The sequence below is a fragment of the Scyliorhinus torazame genome, chromosome 6 (assembly GCF_047496885.1).
Source record: "Scyliorhinus torazame isolate Kashiwa2021f chromosome 6, sScyTor2.1, whole genome shotgun sequence".
Taxonomy (NCBI): Eukaryota; Metazoa; Chordata; class Chondrichthyes; order Carcharhiniformes; family Scyliorhinidae; genus Scyliorhinus; species Scyliorhinus torazame.
This window is the reverse complement of record NC_092712.1, coordinates 187,003,996-187,022,794: the sequence shown is the minus strand read 5'-3', so window position 1 is coordinate 187,022,794 and position 18,799 is coordinate 187,003,996. Positions and strand designations below refer to the sequence as shown.

At 42.9% G+C, this 18,799-nt stretch overlaps 1 protein-coding gene across 5 annotated transcripts in view; it reads left to right on the top strand.

The window, feature by feature from the left end:
* snx13 (sorting nexin 13) overlaps positions 1-18,799 on the top strand; it is a 235,407-nt gene that overhangs the window by 105,179 nt on the left and 111,429 nt on the right. For all 5 annotated transcript variants that reach the window (XM_072509178.1, XM_072509181.1, XM_072509180.1 and 2 more), the window contains exons 5-6: positions 7,098-7,219; positions 13,947-14,065. In XM_072509178.1, the coding sequence (XP_072365279.1) occupies positions 7,098-7,219; positions 13,947-14,065 (241 nt within the window). The remainder of the gene's footprint in view (positions 1-7,097; positions 7,220-13,946; positions 14,066-18,799) is intronic.

Sequence of the window (18,799 nt, the reverse complement as noted above, 5' to 3'; positions counted from 1 at the left end):
CAATGAAGATACAAAGATTACTGTCAAGGTCCCAGCAATTTCCTCCCTTACCTCCCTCAGTGTTCTGGGGTAGATCTCATCAGGCCCTGGGGACTTATCTACTTTAATGCTTTTGAAGATGCCCAACTCCTCTTTATTAATATCAACATAACTCAGAATGTCTACACACTCTACCCTATACTCCTCATCCACCAAGTCCTTCTCTTTGATGAATACTGAGGCAAAGTATTCAATTGGTATCTTTCCTCTGGTTCCATACATAGATTCTCTCCAATACCATTGAAAGGACCAACCCTTTCTCTGGCAACCCTCTTGCTCTTTATATATGTATAAAATGCCGTAGGATTTTCCTTAATCCTGTTTGCCAGCGACATTTCATGACCCCCTTAAGCCTTCCTAACTTCTACCTTAAGTTCCTTCCTACTTTCTTTATATTCTTCAAGGGCTTCATCTGTCCTAAGCCTTTTAGACGTTACATCAGAGTCTGTATGTAAATTGGCAAATGTACTCCCTTTTCTTGAACTGGTGATGTCATGAAATTACTTCCTGCACTTTTTCCCCAAGACCAGAGCGCAATGCTCCTGTTGCTTACCTTTTAAGCCCCCCACAGCTATGCCACCTTGATGAGAGCTGCAGGTTTCTTCCATTGCTGGGGGAAAAGTATGACCCTCTTACTCCTGACTGCACCGAGCAGTAATGTCAGAGATGTATCATTAAACTTGGGTGCTGGCCTAGCTCCCTGGGCACCCGCCATATATATCCCCTGGTTCCTGCAGATTCTATTTCTAAATTTCTTCCTTTCTAAGTATAGATTGGAGGTGCAAAACTGGAAATCAAAATTTATGGGGCGGGATTCTCCCATTCGGCGGCAGAGTGTCCATGTCGTCGGAAATGCCGTCGCGTTTCACAGCGGTGTGAACGGGCCGCTGGGAGTACCGATTCTGGCCCCGACAGGGGGCCAGCACGGTGCTGGAGCAGTTCACCCCGCTCCAGCCTCCCAACCCGGCGCGAACTGTGTGCCGCGGGATTCGTTCATGCGCAGTGGCGCCAGCACGCGCATGCACGGTGGCCTCCCTCAACGTGCCTGCCCTAATTCAACATGGCGCGGGAGTTCAGGGGCCGGCGCGGAAGAAAATAGGCCAGGGGAGCGAGAGGCCGGCCCCATCGGAGTGTTCTCTCTCCCCCCCCCCCCCCCCGACCTTGTGCGCAGAGTTCCCGCCGGCTGCGACCGGGTGTGGACGGCGCCGGCGGGACTCTGCCTTTTTAGAAAGGCCGCCCAGCCCTCCGCGCCGGAGAATCGGCGGACCGGCCGCGTACAGCGGCCCATGACCGGCACTGTGCCAAACGCGACGGCGCCAATGTCGCCGATTGAATCACGTGCCGGCGTCGGGGCGGCGTGACCCGGTTGCAGGGATTCTCCGGCCCGGCCCCGGGCTGGGAGAATCCCACCCATGACATTTAGTTAAGCTAAATTAACTAATGCGTTGACTTGATGGCTATCTTCCCCCACACAATGTGAAATCCCCACCCCCGTCCCAGCTTGGAAACTGCCGTCACCATATTCTTTGGACTGTTACCGACAGAGAGACACAGTGAACTACTTTATCCTCTCACTATCTGTCCATAAGCAGAGGTCTTTTAAAATTATTTGAAAGATAGACTGTTTTACCCAAAACCCTTAGTTAATGTGGTCTAATTTTATTAGTAGCACACCCTCGTTATGGTTAACTCAGAAGTCTTGTTTATTTCACATTCAAACCCAGAGAGAGCGGTGTTGGGAAGGATGTTTACAACCCGACACTGCATATGCAGTAAGGAGGTGTTTTTACAACTTTGAGTAACAACGTTAAAAGAACCACTGAAATTAATGTTAGTTCATTTCCAGACCTTCAGAGTCCAGAAAATCCAAGTCCAGAGGTTGTTCCTTTTGTGGTGGAGTTCAGTTCAGATGAGTTCCTGGTTGGGGACAACAGCATAAAAATCCTTAAAAGCGAATGAGTATGTTTTTAAAATGAAACCGACTTCAAGGAGTCGAGAGAAAGTGGACAGCTGCTTGGTTGGCCAGGAGTCCTGTTGTTGTCTTTTCTGGTTGGAAGTCATCAGCAGCTTGTTTCATAATTCTCAATTGAAAATCGATTTCAAAATACCGAGTCATGTCATTTCCTTCTTCCGCAGTTATTTAAAAAAAGTATTTTTATCTGGTGTCTAGGTCTGGCCTTTGTTTCATGGCTTATAATGAAATGAAATGAAAAAAATGAAATGAAAATCGCTTATTGTCACAAGTAAGCTTCAAGTGAAAAGCCCCTAGTCGCGACATTTCAGCGCCTGATCGGGGAAGCTGGTACGGGAATTGAACCGTGCTGCTGGCCTGCCTTGGTCTGTTTTAAAAGCCAGCGATTTAGCCCTGTGCTAAACCAGCCCCATCTGGTTTGATGATGACCCAGTCTTTACCCACCTACGTTGAGAATCTTGTGTTGGGGAACCATTGGCAGATGCAAAATGCAAATTGTGTCCATTGTCCCCTCCAGTGGCCCCCTTTTTAAATTGACGTGGACAAGTGTGAGGTGGGTCTGTTATCGGCTCTGCAGTAATACCGAGTTTGGATTTCTGCTTTTCTGATTTCATGATTATAATTTCCTTGCAATTTGATTTGAGATTCCACAAGGTAAGAGTGGGAACTCTTCTTGTTCTTGTAACTCCTGTTGGAAACTTCCAAAACAAATGGAGAAACCTGAGTCAAATGACCTGTAGCAGCTACCTTTTGGTGCCGCAAATGTCCTTTTTAAAAATAGCAAATATACACTGTTTGAATTCTGTTCATGTTTTATTAACATGACAGTTGATTTGATTGATTTAACCTATGATTTCACAGAATGTCTGTCAATTTTATTTTGGAAGAGAGATATGTTTACAAATGAATGTTGTAGTTCATAATATGTGAAAATACCATGGTCGTTATTTGAAAAGGAATGAAACTGGACTAACCTAGGTGCCGGAAATGGCACTGGTAAACCCAGCTCTGTCGACCCTGCAAAGTCCTCTTTTACCAACATCAGGCCTTGTGCCAAAATTGAGAGAGCTGTCTCACAGACTAGCCAAACAACAGCCTGACATCATACTGACAAAATCATAGTTACAATAATGTCCCAGATACTACCATCGTCATTCCTGGCTATGTCCTGTCCCACCGGCAGGACAGACCAGCAGAGATTGTGGCATACAATATGGAGAAATTGTCCTTGGTGGGGGACTTCAATGTCCATCATGAGGACTGGTTCAGTATTCACGGCACAGACCAAGCTGACTGGGTCCTAAAGGACATAACTGCTAGACAGAGTCTGGCAGGTGGTGAAGGAACAAACAAGAGGGTACAACATACTTGACCTCATCCTCACCAACCATCCTGCCACAGATGCATCTGTCCATGACCGTATTGGTAGGAGTGATAACCGCACAGTCCTTGTGGAGACAAAAGTCCCATCTTCATGTTGAGGATACCCTCCATTGTGTTGTGTAGCACTACCACCATGCTAAATGGGGTAGACATCGAACAGATGAAGCAACTCGAGACTGGGCATCCATGAGGCACTGTGGGCCATCAGCAGCAGAAGAATTGTACTCTGCCACAGTATGTAATCTCATGGCCTGGTATATCCGCTTCTCTGTCATTACCATCAAGCCAGGGGATCAACCCTGGTTCAAGGAAGAATGCAGGAGACATGGCAGGAGCAAACCAGGCATACCTAAAAATCTGGTGAAACGACAACACAGAACTACTTGCATGCCAAACAACATGAGCAGCAAGTGATAGACAGAGATTTAACAATTCCACAACAAATGGATCAGATCTAAGCTCTGCAGTCCAACCACAACCAGCTGAGAATGATGGTGGGCAATTAAATGATTCACTAGAGAAGGTGTCGCCAGAGATACCCCCATCCTCAATGATGGAGGAGCCCAGCACATCAGTACAAAAGATGAGGCTGAATACTCAACCATCTTCAGCCAGAAATGCCAAGTGGATAATCCATCTCTGCCTCCTCTGGAGGTTGTTAGGATCACAGATATCTCTTCAGCCAATGTGATTCACTTCATGAAATATCAAGAAATGGCTGAAGGTACTGAATATCAGAAAGGCTATGAGCCCTGACAATATTCTGGCAACAGTACTGAAGGCTTGCGCTCCAGAATTTTCTGAGCCATTGCCAAGCTGTTGCAGTACAGCCACAACACTGGCATCGACCTGGCAATGTTGAAAGATTGTCTGGCTATGTCCTCTGCTTAAAACGGGGCAAATCCAATCCAGACAATTAATGCTTCATCAGTCTACTCCGATCATCAGTAAAGAGAAGGAAGGCGGTCGTCATCAATGCTATCATGCGGCAATTGCTTAGCAATAACCTGCTCACTGCGCTCTGTTTGGGTTCTGCCAGGGTCACTCAGCTCCTGACTACCCGTGGTTCTAATGGGGACAATAGAGCTGAACTCCAGAGGAGAGGTGAGAATGACTGCCCTTCACATCAAGGCAGCATTTAACAGAGTACAACATTAAGGAGCCCAAGTAAATCTAGAGTTGATGGTTGGGAGGTCAATCGGCTCAGTTCCAGGACTTCCTCAGCGTAGTGTCCTAGGTTCAACCATCTTCAGATGCTTCATCAATGACCGTCCTTCCATCATAAGGTCAGAAGTGGTGATGTGCAGCCATTGGCAAACAATCTTCAGCACTATTTACGACTCTGCAGATACTGAAGAAGCCCATGTCCAAATGCAGCAAGACCTGGACAATCTCCAGGCTGGACTGAGCAGAGGAAAATGACATTCGCGACACACGAATGCCAGGCAATGGCCATCTCCAACACGAGAGAATCAAACCACCTTCCCTTGACGTTGAATGGCATTATGATCACTGAACCCCCACCATCAACATCCTGGGGGGTTACCATTGACCAGAAGCTGAATTGGACTAACCATATAGATACTGAGAGCAAGTCAAAGGCTGGGAAGCCTATGGTGAGTAATACCTGACCCCCTGTCCACCATCTATCTACAAGGCACAAGTCAGGAGTGTAATGGAATGTGCATTTGTCTAGATGAATGCAGCTCCAATAACACAAGAAACGTAGCACTATCCAGGAGAAAGCAACCTGCTTAATTGGTACCCCTTCCACAAACATTAATTCCCTCCACCACCAATGAACAGTGGCAACAGTGCGCACCATCTACAAGATGCATTGCAGGAACTCGCCAAGGCTCCTTTGGCAGCACCTTCCAAACCCACGGCTGCTATCATCTAGAAGGATAAAAGGAGTGGATGCCTGAGGATACCGCTACCTGGAGTTCCCCATCCTGATTTGGAAATAGGGTCGGCACGGTGGCACAGTGGATAGCACTGCTGCCTCAGCGCCAGGGACCCTGGTTCAATTCCGGCCTTGGGTGACTGTCTGTGTGGAGTTTGCACTTTCTCTCTGTGCCTGTGTGGACTTTCTCCAGGTGCTCCCGTTCCCTCCCACAGTCCAAGAATGTGCCATGCTATATTGCCCACTAGTGTCCAAAGATGAGAGGTTATGGGGATAGGGTGAAGGTGTGGGTCTGGGTAGGGTGCTCTTTCGGAGGGTTGGTGCAGACTTAATGGGTCGGCCTCGTTCTGCACTGTAGGAATTCTATATTATCATCATTCCATTGCTGGGTCAAAATCCTGGAACTCCCTCCCTAACAGCACTCTATGTGTACCTACCTCTGGCTCTGCAGTGGTTCAAGAAGCCAACTCTCCAGCACCTTCCCTAGGGCAACTAGGGATGGGCAATAAATGTTTGGCTTAGCCAGCGACGCCCACATCACGTGAATTCATTTTTCAAAAATTTTATGCAATTGTTACCGGGGGTATTGCTGGGAGCTGGCGTCACCTGTTTATAGGATGGCCAACAGAAGTACGTGCCAATTAGTCATTTAACAGGCCAATGGCAGGCCTTTATCAGGACCAATGACCCAGAGGTTGAAAGTTCCATCTGCTGAGAGCTACTGGCCAATCAGAGGGTGACAGGTCTTTGTTTGGCAATGGTACGGTTGAGGCAGTGCTATTGCTAGTAATACACTCACCTGAAGCCTAGGATTGTTCACGGACCCAGGCACAGGTGAGTAATAGCAGGTGGGTGGGGGTTGGGGTGGATGTGGGGGGGGGGGGGCGGTGTCCTCCCGCCCTCCTGCCCTCTTCCTGATGAATCAGTGCCTCCCCACAACAATGTGCCTTTTAAGTAGGGCCTCCACCCGCTTACGGGGAACCTGCAAACAACCCCTCATGCTTTTGCTTTTGGTGCTCTCCACAAGAAGAGTCCCCTACCCACTGCTGAATTAATACCTGCAGTGAAGGAAGAGAGCCCTTAAATAGGCTACAATTGGGGGTAGGGAAGGAAGGCTGTTCCCAGGCCTTCTTGCCCTGGATTTAATTGGGCAGTGGGGTGCTTTCCACGTGCACGCTGCCCATGTCACAGGCACCCCACCCACACCCAACAATCAAACGCAACAAGGAGAAAGAAGTTAAATTTCGACCCAAAGTATACTTTGCTGAGATGATATGACACCATATAAATGCATTCTTCAGTGTAATTTTAGCTCATTTGACTGTGCTGTTACCTCTGAAACATAATTTATGGGGTCAGGTGTAAAAACCAAATCTGAAGTTTGGAACCGAATTGAAGCTGTCAAAAGAATTAGGTAGTGAATGGAAACATCTGGAACACTGAAGCTCTATTGTGAAATCTGGTGTCTTGGCAGGGTAATGGGTAAAACCTGCAGATTTTGAGGTCTACTTGCAATCACCCCAAAATGTGTAATACACATTATCTGCATACTTAAGTTTATCTGCAGACTTCAGAAGTGTTGGTGTTATCATACAAATTATGTGGCTCTCTTTGCAGTAAGTATTATTATTCCAGTTCATGTATGTTTTGTTATACACTACAAATGATGTACTACGCATGCAGACCTAAGAATTCAATATTTACTGCGTGAACCTTTTTCTTGAAACTTTTACACAGCAACTGTGGAAGAGCCAAAAAAGGTGAATAAGAATATCCTACATATTCACTTTCTTTTTGCAGGTCATCCAGTTTGCACTAAGGGACTACATCCAATACTGGTATTATACTCTAAGTGAGGATGATTCTTTTTTACTCGAAGTCCGAAAAACTCTACAAAATGCACTTGTTCATTTTGCCACAAGGTAAGTTGGGTTCAGTTGAGTTTACCCTACACCTCAAAAGCAATTGCAGTATAGTATACAGTTCTGTTAACATTTTTGGCATTCAACCGTTATATGGTTCAGTTATGTGTATTCTAATTTAAACGGAGCATAGAAGGATATTCTTAGCTAAAATTGGATGCCAAACTTGAGATTTCCTTTTCTCAACAAATATTGATCCTGACAAGTGTGGTCACTTTATTCAGAAAATAAATTGTTATTGTGGCACAGAAGGAGGTCATTCAGCCGATCAAGACCATAATATCTCTCCGTAGAGCAATTTGGTGAGTTGTATTCCCTGTTCTATCCTTGTTGCCCTGCAAATTTATTTTTTAGATGGGCCCATCCAATTTGCTTTTGGAAACATTGGCATGTCCATTCTTGCACAACAACACCAACTTATATTTATGTGGTGTTCAAAGGAGCATTATAAATCAAAATAGGACCGAGAAATCATGGAAATAATTGAGTCAGATGACCAAAAGCTTGGCCAAGGAGGTAATTTTTAAGGGGGTGTCTTAATAGAGGAAAGTGAGATCTCACGGCGGCGAGGTGAAAGGAAGGTATTCCAGAACTTTGGACTTAGGAATTCATTTGAAGCAATTTTGTCATTGTCACTCAGGTTTAAAAAGAAAGTTCTCCCTCCACTTGCCCTCATACACTGGCCCAAAACCTTAAATCTGTGTCACCTCGACCTTCTCTCAACTAATGGGAACAGCTTCTCTTTGTCACCCTTAATTAAAACCTGATGAGACCTTGTACATCTCTTACAAATTTCTCCTCAATCTCCTTTGCTGCAAGACGAACACCAGCTTCTCTACACTAACCTTGCAGGTAAAATCTGCTATAACTGGAACCTTTCTGGTAAAGTTTCTCTGCAGTCTTTCAAGGGCCTTCGCATCTTTTCTCCAGTTTTGGTTACTGGAACTTGATGCAACGCTTGTTGCCTTGCTAGCGATTTACGAAGGTTCATCTTAACTTCACTGCTTTTCTATTCAATACCTACATTTATGAAGCCCACGATCCCATATGGGTGGCACGGTAGCACAGTGGTTAGTACTGTTGCTTCACAGCGCCAGGGCCCCAGGTTCGATTCCCGGCTTGGACCTCTATCTGTGCGGAGTCTGCACGTTCTCCCTGTGTCTGCTTGGGTTTCCTGTGGGTGCTCCGGTTTCCTCCCACAAGTCCTGAAAGACATGCTTGTTAGGTGAATTGGACATTCTGAATTCTCCCTCTGTGTACCCGAACAGGCGCTGGAATGTGGCGACTAGGGTCTTTTCACAGTAACTTCTCTGCAGTATTAATGTAAGCCTACTTGTGACAATAAAGATTATTATATGCTTTGCAAACAACTCCCTCAATATTTCCTGTCGCATTCAGAGATCTATGCACTTGAAACCCCAGTTTCCTGTGTTCCTGCACACTCATTAAAACTGTGGCATTAAGTCTGTTGGCTGAAATTTCCGAGGACTGGCAATCACTGTCAGATTGCCTCTACGCACCTATTTTTAACACTAGAATGGAGCTACACATTTCTGGCTCTAATTTCTGAACCAGGCCTCATCGGTAATGCAAAGCATACCTGTTCTAGGTGTCCTCCTTCATAGTGCAGATCATCAGGGAAGCCAAGCCAATACCCCCTTTAAATGACATGAGCTGCGATATTTTGGTATTTTTCAGTCACTGTTTAAATGTCCCAAAGCCATTCAGTATGTTGGTGAATGAGGGAGTGGGGTAAATAGGTAGGGCGATGAAGTCGGAGTGGGGTGCGCACTCAAGTGAGGAGCTGGGTTTGTTGAGGGGTTGTCAATTGTATAGTTACCCAGGAGTTGGATATGTTTTTTTCATGTCTGATATTTCCTGAGTAACGATTCGGATAACTGAGGTGGAACCCTTCAAATTGGAGACTTTCTTTTTTCAAGAGGGTTCCGGGCGCAGGGGTATTACTCATTGGAAGTTGAAACCTCCAGGGCAATTCGTGGAGTCAGTGCGTTAGGACTTCCAGGAGCATCTTCAGGAGTACATTTGGTCTCCAATCATCTGGAGACTGGAAGATCGAGGCCTCTGTTGCCTTTCCCTATCCCTCTGTCAAAATGCATCACCTCATGCTTCTCTATATTAACCGTGGGCAGCACAGTAGCATAGTGGTTAGCACAGTTGCTTCACAGCTACAGGGTCCCTGGTTCGATTCCCGGCTTGGGTCACTGTCTGCGTGGAGTCTGCACGTTCTCCCCGTGTGTTCGTGGGTTCCCTCCGGGTGCTCCGGTTTCTTCCCACTGTCCAAAGATTTGCAGGCTAGGTGAATTGGCTATTCTAAATTGCCCTTAGTTTCCAAAAAGGTGAGGTGGGGTTACAGGGATAAAGGGGATAGGGTGGAGGTGTGGGGCTTAAGTAGGGTGTTCTTTCCAAGGGCCGGTGCAAACTCGATGGGCTGAATGGCCTCCTTCTGCACTGTAAATTCTCTGATTCTCTGTCACTTGTCTGTGTACCCTCTGAGCCTTCCAATGTTCTGTTGCAATTGATTAATATCTTCCTCTCTGTTTGCCTCATGTTTAGGTATGGTATCATTGGCAAAGTGCTCTGTATTCCAATAGTCAAGTAATTTGTATATAGCAAAAAGAGCATTGGTCCTAGCACTGACCTTTGGGAACACCATTGTCTACCATTTCCACTTTGAAAACAAGCTATTTACCAAACTTGCTGTTTTCAGTCCTTAATTTAAGTTTTATCCAAGCTCTCACTAATGCTCCCGTTCCTTGAGTCTCAGTTTTGTTGTTGCTAAACATTTTTATTCCAGGCATTTTCATTTTTATACAAAATTCAAAAACACAACCCTCTTTATGCAACATCATTTTGTAGCTTAATTAGTAAAACCAATAAAGACTTATCAACACTAAAGCCATAAACCAAACCCAATTTCCCCCCCCCCCATGTTCACAAATCCTTCAGAGGAATCTCTCTTCTGACCTTCGAATTACTAAATTTATCTTCTCCAGATGTAAGAATTCCGCCAAGTTGGCAAAGGCCAACACATGAGCCTCCCAGAATCGACATAGACAGGCTAGGAGAATAGGCCAAATTTGCAGATGGAGTTTAATGTGGATTGGTTATCAATGGCTGCCACCAGAAGTCATCTCAGCTTTGTTAACTAATCTTTTATGTGTACTTTGTCAAAACACTTCCATAAAATCCATACAGACAACTTCCACAACAGACTTCCATCTTCTAATGATGACCATAAAACCATTATCGATTGTTGCAAAAACCCACTCGTTCGCTGATCTTTTAGGGAAGGAAATGTGCAATACCGACCTGGATTACCCTGCATGTGACTCCAGATTTATAGCAATATGGTTGACTTTGAAATGTCTTCTCAAATGGCCACCAAGCAAGCCACACGGTTCGCAGTTGAGGATGGGCAATCAATGCTGGTGCAACAAACTACTCCCACATCCCATGAATGAATAAAAAAGCAAGGTTGGAAAAGAGATGAAGCAGTTCTATATTTTGTGGATAACCGATCAGTAATGGAGGAATATCCATTTATACTATTCAATGAGTTTGCCTGATTGAGAATACATAATACAGGCAGAACAGCAATATAGACCAGATTGAAACAAAAAAGCAGTGGTTCACCTGAAGTGATAAGGAAAGGAAAAGAAAATTGAAGGATCCTCCTGATGGGGATTTTATCCAACTAGCACATGTACTGCATGAATTCTGTCTGACCCAGTGTGTCAGAAAAGCCTTGTGTAATAAATTGCATATTGTTCTGAGGATGACAAACCAACACTTCTGCGAATTTAAAAGGACCAGCTCCAAGAGAGCAAAAGTAAGTGGTTAGCACTGCTGCTTCATAAGTGGTTAGCACTGCTGCTCACAGCTTGAGGATCCCGGGTTCAATTCCAGCCTCGGGTGACTGTGGAGTTTGCACTGCTCCCCGTATCTGTGTGGGTTTCCTCCAACTGCTATAGTTTCCTCCCACAGTCCAAAGTTTCCAGTGACTAGTTTTGTTTATTGAATTAGGTGTATTGGCCGTGCTAAATTGCCCTTAATGTCCAAAATGTTAGGTGGAGTTACTGGGTTATGGGGATAGGGTGGAGGTGTGGGCTTAAGTTGGATGCTCTTTCCAAGGACCGGTGCAGACTTGATGAGCCGAATGACCTCCTTCTGCCCTGTAAATCCTATGGAGTGGGATGTTATGGTATTACTTGCGAACTTTTCAGTTGAAAACAAATGGAAGAACTAAGGAGTTATAATGTAGGATAAAAACTTCATGGAGTGCTGGCTAAAAATGCTTGAGCCCCAAGAGATTGGTAAGACAATGAAGACTGCAATAGACAAAACCAAATGCCTAATAAAACTTCAAAGGAAATATAAAAATAGTGAACAAACTAAAGAAAGAACAAACTTGCATTTTATATAGCACTTTTCATGAGATAAAGATGTCCCAAAGCAATTTACAATGAATTTAATTACTTTTGAACTGGGCACAGCCAACATTTGGGAACAGCATGTCTGTCAAACAGTAGTGATGACGATTAGTCTGTTTTTGTTTGTGGTGTTGATTGAAAGATAAATGTTGGTCAGAGAACAGGAAAACTCCACTAGTCTTGAAATAGTACCTAGACATCTCCCAAAAATATTTTGTACAATAAATAATTTATTGCAGGAACCAAGGATGATAGTTGCCGCGCAATACTTGGCATTAATGTTTCTATAACTAGAATTAATCGCTTTAAATAGTTTTAATCCAGGCCCTAAACTATTCAAAATAATGAATATCTAGAGAATGATTGTGTATACCTGAGATTGCAAAATAAGACTAGGAACAAGCTCCAGAAGTGCTAACATTGTAAGTGAGCTATTGAATACAATGAAGATTCCATTGGGTTGGAAAAAAAATCCAACTGAGACTTATTTGTTTAAAGTCAATAAACAAAACTAGTCACTGGAAACTTGTTGGGCTTGATTTTATAACTGGTGAATAATGGAATTTCTCATCAGTTTGAAGAGTACCTAAATGAAAATAACAAGCTAGTATGGGTTCAGATTTGGTTGGCTGGCCAACTTGTGAACTTTGAGGAAAGAACATTCGAAATGGACATTTGAAACCTCCCTGATAACTAGACTCCAAGAAAGCCTTTAATGTCCCGCTTTAAAAACTGACAGTGGATAATAAACTGGCTGAAACGGAGAAGACGGTGGGTAATAGTTAACGGTGCAATACTGGATTGGAAACCTGTGTCTAGTGGGTGCCCAGGAATTAATGTTTGCACTTACACTTTATGATGTTCAGGAACGGGTTGCAAGACAAATTATAAATTGAAGGAACAATTGTTTCTGAAGCAACCAGCAACCAATGGAAGAACAAATGTAAGCTTGGTTTAGTTGAAAGTGCACTTGTCTTCGAGTTGGACGGTGGTTGGTTCAAGCTTAACAAAGGATTACAAGCTTATATGGCACAGAAGCAGAATTTAACCCAACCATCCATGCCACTGTTTAAGCTTTATTAGAGTGTCTACTTTTTCTCAAAAAATCTACAATCATAGTCATCTATTCCCTTCTCTCGTATATGCTTGTCTAGTTTCCCTTTACTTGTGTTTACAATATTCGCTTCAACAACTCCATGGAAGTGAGTTCCACATTTTCAGAACTCTTTTTACTCAAAGAAGTTTCTTCTGAATTCCCTGTTGAATTTCTTGGTGACTATCTTATATTCATGGCAGCTAGTTATAAGCTTCTCCACGAGTGGAAACATTCTCTCTGTATTCATTCCACGAAAACACTTGATAAGTTAAAGACTTCTATTAGTTACCCCTCAGTCGCCTTTTTTCAAGAGGGGAGACCATCCTGTCGAACCTTCCCTATTATGTATCCCCACACATTTCTGGGCTCATCCTTGTAAATTGCTCTGCACCCTTTTCAGTTATTTTCTTCCTCTGCTCTATCTTGACTTGTACCTTTCAAGTAATGTGATCTCCCTATTTTTCCAACTAAAATATGCAACCTCACTTGTATCTTTATTGAACTTCATTTGCCAATTATTTGCCCATTCTACAAGTTCAAATTATTGGCGTAAATTGAGAACAGCAGTTGTCCCAGCATTCATCCTTGTGATCCTTCTTTCAGGATGTATTCCTCTGGACCAGGTGACTGATTAATTTTCAGTAATGATCTTGTCTCTTCTATTATTACCCTTCTGATTAATTTTCTCTCCTCTTTTAACCTTCACCTTACAGCAACTGCCTACTTAATGAAGACATATACAAAGTTTGTGTTTAATACTTTTGCCATGTTTGCTGCTGTTACATAAAGGTTTCCCTTTAGTAAGTTCCCCTATCTGACCCCAAGCCTGCCTTGGGTAGTGCTTTTTCAGCTTGAAACAAATTTCAGCAGATATATATTTTTGTTCTCCGATTCTTTTTGGCAGTTATCTTTAAATTTGTGTCTTCTGGTTCCTGACCCACCTGCTAGTGGTAATGGGTTCTTATTTACTGTATCAAAATTCCTCCTAACTAAGTATCTTGATCTGAGCAGTAAGCCACAGTATAGAACCCACATGAGTGTTAGTAAAATTGGGACCATGAGAACTGATTTTTAAAAAAAATCCTGGTCTTATTCAAGAACCTGCAAATCATTATCACAGTTTTGAGGAATGTTAATTACAATTTTGTGGTTTTCATTACTTTATTGTGATTAATAATAGGTCAAAGGAGGTAGACTGGCAACCATACTTTACTACGCGGTTGGTAAATGACTTTGCTACACATCTTCGTGTATTCAGAAAAGCTCAACAAAGGATAGAAGATTTAAGACCGAAAAAAGGTATGGAATGGTTCTCAAGTCAATTTGTATTTTTTTTGGAGGGGACGTTTTCTATCACTTTGGTATTCTGTGCCTATTCTTCCTATGTGCCGAGATAGCCTGTTAAAAAAAAAAAAAAAAAACCTGGGTGCATGGGTGCCCCAAATGCAGGAAACCTACCTGCAATTCGGCTCCTTTTGAATAGGGCGGTGCGTTTTGCTAAACAGTTATGGTGCAAAATGCTGGAAGTACAAGGCATGTGCACCCAAAGGCAGGTTTTCAACTAGCATGTTGGCTCCTGGTGTACAGGAAGATCAGATGGTGCAATTACTGAGCAGTGTATGTGAGAGAATGCAACATAAAAAGTTAATACGGTCAGTGCTCATGGATTTGCTGGTAATATGGGTGGAGGATTAGTTAACTGACTAGGACAGTAGAGACAAGTCGGCCATTGGGCTGTAACAAGTGGAGTACCACAAAAATCAGTGCTGGGACCTCTACTATTTACAATCCATCATAATGACACAGAATATTGTATCCAAGTTTGCTGATGATATAAAACTTGTTACAATTGTGAGGTTTTTAATACGTTTTGGTAATATTTTAAATTTATGGCAAATGAGGAGTTACCTGACCTTTTCCAGAAGTCTATCTGACCGTAAGCTTTTGCGGTTTGATTGTTGAAGATCAAAAAAGGCTTAGATTGTTTTACTGGGAAGAAGGTGCAAGGAATTTATGCTTGGAGAAAGTGGCAGCAGTCTTTGAGTCTTCTAAAAGACCCAGAAAGGTGTTATAGATATTGGAATATCGTCTTGAAACCCTTAAGTGGAAATGTTTTATCTTCTGTATTTTTAATAACTTAATTGATGAGCCCCAACTTTTAGTCAGTAAATTACCTTCACTAATCCAAGCGTGTAGGTATTTTTTGAGTGTCATGCCCAGGCCAATGCTCAGAAGACTTTTTCTGTTTTTCTGTGATATGCATATCAGTTAAAAGATTTATCTAAGGGACAGCACTGTGGCGCAGCGGTTAGTACTGTTGCCTCACGATGCCGAGGACCCTGGTTCGATCCCGGCCCCGAGCCACTGTCCGTGTGGAGTTTGCACATTCTCCCTGTGTCCACAACCCAAAATGATGTACAGGGTAGGTGAATTGGTCACGCTAAATTGCCCCTTAATTGGGAGAACAAGAATTGGGTACTCTAAATTTGAAAAAAATTGTCTATATGCAGCTCTCTATTAAACTCTTTCTTTATTGGCAGTCTCACCAATTCAAAACTGAACAAAATTAACTTCAAGCCAAAATTATGAGGGTTGTTTTAAAAAGTCAGTAAGAGATGCGCAGTCAGTGAAGGGAGACTTTGGCCTGTGTGAGACAGACCCAGTGAGTATATTTGGGAATTTGGTTCAAACTGGGAATTAGGTGCATAAGGGGTAAAAGATGCTTTCAGTAAGGTTTACTGCAAGACGTATGACATAGAATAGAGTGCTGGGAGTTGCGCAATTAAAGCGAGTAAGGGAAGGAAATGGAAGAGTTGCTCTTTGCTTTAGTTTTCCAACTTCCTCAGCCTTCATGAAGTGATCTTACTCTGCTACAGGAGAAGGTAGTTATTTGTTGAGAATCTGGTAACTACGGTTTAGTCTATTCCTAAGGTTCAAAATAGCCAAGGTGTTGGTGGTAAGGTTAATAAAATATATAAAAGTAAAATTTATAATTGAATTAAATAATGAAGTAGATCACATTAAGAATGGCAGGACAGGTGAGGTGCAGAATGTGGGAGCTCCTGGATGCCAGTTTGATCTACGGCAAAACCCGTCTGCAGTACATGGCTCGAGTAGCTTTGGTTCAAGTGTTTGTTCTGGAGTCTGAACTACAGGTAGCACTGATCCATCACTAGCATTCACCTTAAATCAGTGCCATTCTGCCAATAGGAACAGTTTCTCACTGTTTACTCTGCTTGACCCCTATATCATAGCTCCTTTCAAACTTTTCTCCTTTCTCCAAGGAGAACAACCCCTGCTTCTTCAAACTATCCCTGTAACTGAAATGCATCTGCCATGGCAGTTTTTCACCCACACAAGCTCGGAATGAGAGGGAAGCTGCATAATAATAATGCTTGAATTTTTGAAATCTGAGCTGAGTTGGTAATTGATACCACCAGTCAAAGGAGGAGCCTAGCTGCGACCTCTGTAAAACCACAGGAGATCCACTGGTTTATTTGCGTTCTGCCCTCACTTTATTTTGCTTTTTTTGTTGATGCTTTTTTCTCCTTGAGAATGGTTTTCATTTCTTTAACTTGTAACGCGACCTCTCAAATTCATTAAAATCTGCCAATTATAATTTTTGACACATGCTTGCTTAGTTGAATGACATCTTTGCAAGGATCTCATTCACAGATAATCCTCTTTGTTTATCATCAAGTTCTTTGTGGATAAATTAGTCTGAGTTATTAGCATTTCATGTATAAAAAGATGCTTTTCACATTGGAGAGAGGGGAGGAGAGAAGAGGTGAGACAAGGACAAGTTGAAGTTAGTGATGGGTGAATGTAAACTTTGGCAGTATAGCATGGCCACAGTTATTTCATGTAGAAGCTTTCATCTGACATCAACCTGCTAGACGCATCCAACTGCATTTTAGTTGCAAATAATGTTTCTTGGAATCAATCTATTGCATATGCTGGTCCAATATCAGAAACAAAAATGTTGTAATATTGCAATTCACAGTACTTGAAAGAGAAAATTAAATTGCTTGCCTATTTGGTGCAGGAGGTGAGAAAGAACTCCTGCTAGGATTGTTTCTTTAGTGTTTCTTTAGTGTGTAATGTATCTTTGTCTATTATTTTGTTTTATTCCCCCTACGTCATTGACACGTTCAGTACGATTCAGAAAGATGGCAGAATCATAGATCTCCATCAGTTGTAGCCATTATGAAGCCGAGAAGATAACTTTTTTTTTTCTCTTGGTGACTTTAATAACAAAGGAAAACGCCTTTTGAGGAAATGTCATTTCACTGCTCATTACTTCTGTAACTGGGCCATGTGGAGCAATCCGCAACCTGATTGTTGATTTCCAGTTCAGGGCCCTGCTTATGTAAACGCTAATTCTATCTGCTGCGAGAGCACGACTCTTCCAAATTTAAAAACAAAATTGGAAATATAAAATCAGCAGTATCTGTGGAGCAAGATGCTTCAGGTCTGTCCAATAAAATGCGTTTATTTCCCATGATGCTGATGACCCAGAGACTGTGATATAGCAAGTAAAGTGGACAGGAACATGGAATTGTGACGCGACATTGATAGTTTAAATGGTTGGGTAAAACTGAGGCAAATAGAATTTTGTGCGGTTAAGTGTGAGGTGAACCATTTTGAACCAGAAAAAGAAAGTTGAGAGCATTATTTAAATGGTGAAAATCTTGAACAGAGGAGATGCAAAGCGATTTAGGAATCTGTGTACAATATAGATTTTGTACCTGACCACTTTCAAAAATGAAATTGGAAGCCTCTGTAGCAGTGCTTCTTAAATCTATTTCCTATGCAATTTTAATACCCCCAAACTTCACGTGATCACAGATTGAAAATTTGGAAGGTACGAGACTTGTTTAATATGGGGGGGGTTGTGGTATGGCCTTCAGCTGCTGAGCAAGGGATGAATGAGGCTGAGCTTGGTGGGAGTTGTTTAAACTGCAGGTTTTAAAAAGAAAAATACTTTTTATGGTCTTTTTAACAGTAGCAATTAGGCCTCAAACATCTGTCCATTAGATCATGCTCAACATTAGAAATAATCATGAAGATTTAAAGGGGCCTCCCAGCTGTTAGCACATTGTTACTTGGAGCTCACAACTCCAAAATAATGTCTTCTGACCCTGTTGGGGTTACAGTCCATAGTTTGGGAAGCCTTGCTCTGTGGCCAGACGATTTAAGAGGGAAGAGGTTTTGCGACAGCAATACAAAGCCCCAGTTAAACCACATCCACATAGAACATGCAGTGCAGACGGAGGCCATTCGGCCCATTAGGTCTGCACCGACCCACTTAAGCCCTCACTTCCACCCTATCCCCGTAACCCCATCTAACCTTTTTTGGACACTTAAGGGCAATTTAGCATGGCCAATCCACCTAAGCTGCACGTCTTTGGACTGTGGGAGGAAACCGGAGCACCCGGAGGAAACCCAAGCAGACATGGGGAGAACGTGCTGACTCAGCACAGACAGTGACCCAGCGGGGAATCGAACCTGGGACCCTGGTGCTGTGAAGTCATAGTGCTATCCACTGTGCTACAGTGCAGCCCCTATCCACTGTGCTACCATGCTGCCCAAGATCTGGACTATCTTGTGCATTTTTGACCTAATACCATGGAAAGGATATATTGATGTTGGAAGTGCAGAACAAATGTATCCGAATGTTCACAGGGCCCCAAAGGTTAGATTATGAGGAGAGTACATAAGTTAGATAAAAGCAAATTACTGCTGATGCTGGAATCTGAAACCAAAGAGAAAATGCTGCAAAATCTCAGCAGGTCTGGCAGCATCTGTAGGGAGAGAAAAGAGCTAACATTTTGAGTCCAAATGATCCTTTGTCAAAGCTAAAACACAGCGGAAGTGGGAAATATTTATACTGTGGAGTGAAAGAATGAAAGATGAGTCTTAGTACATAAGCTATAAGATTTTGAGGGTTTTGAAAGTATTTGATGAGTGAGGTAGAGATATGTTTTTCTCCCCTCTGGTGTAAGTCTAGGGCAAGGAGACACCACCTTTAAA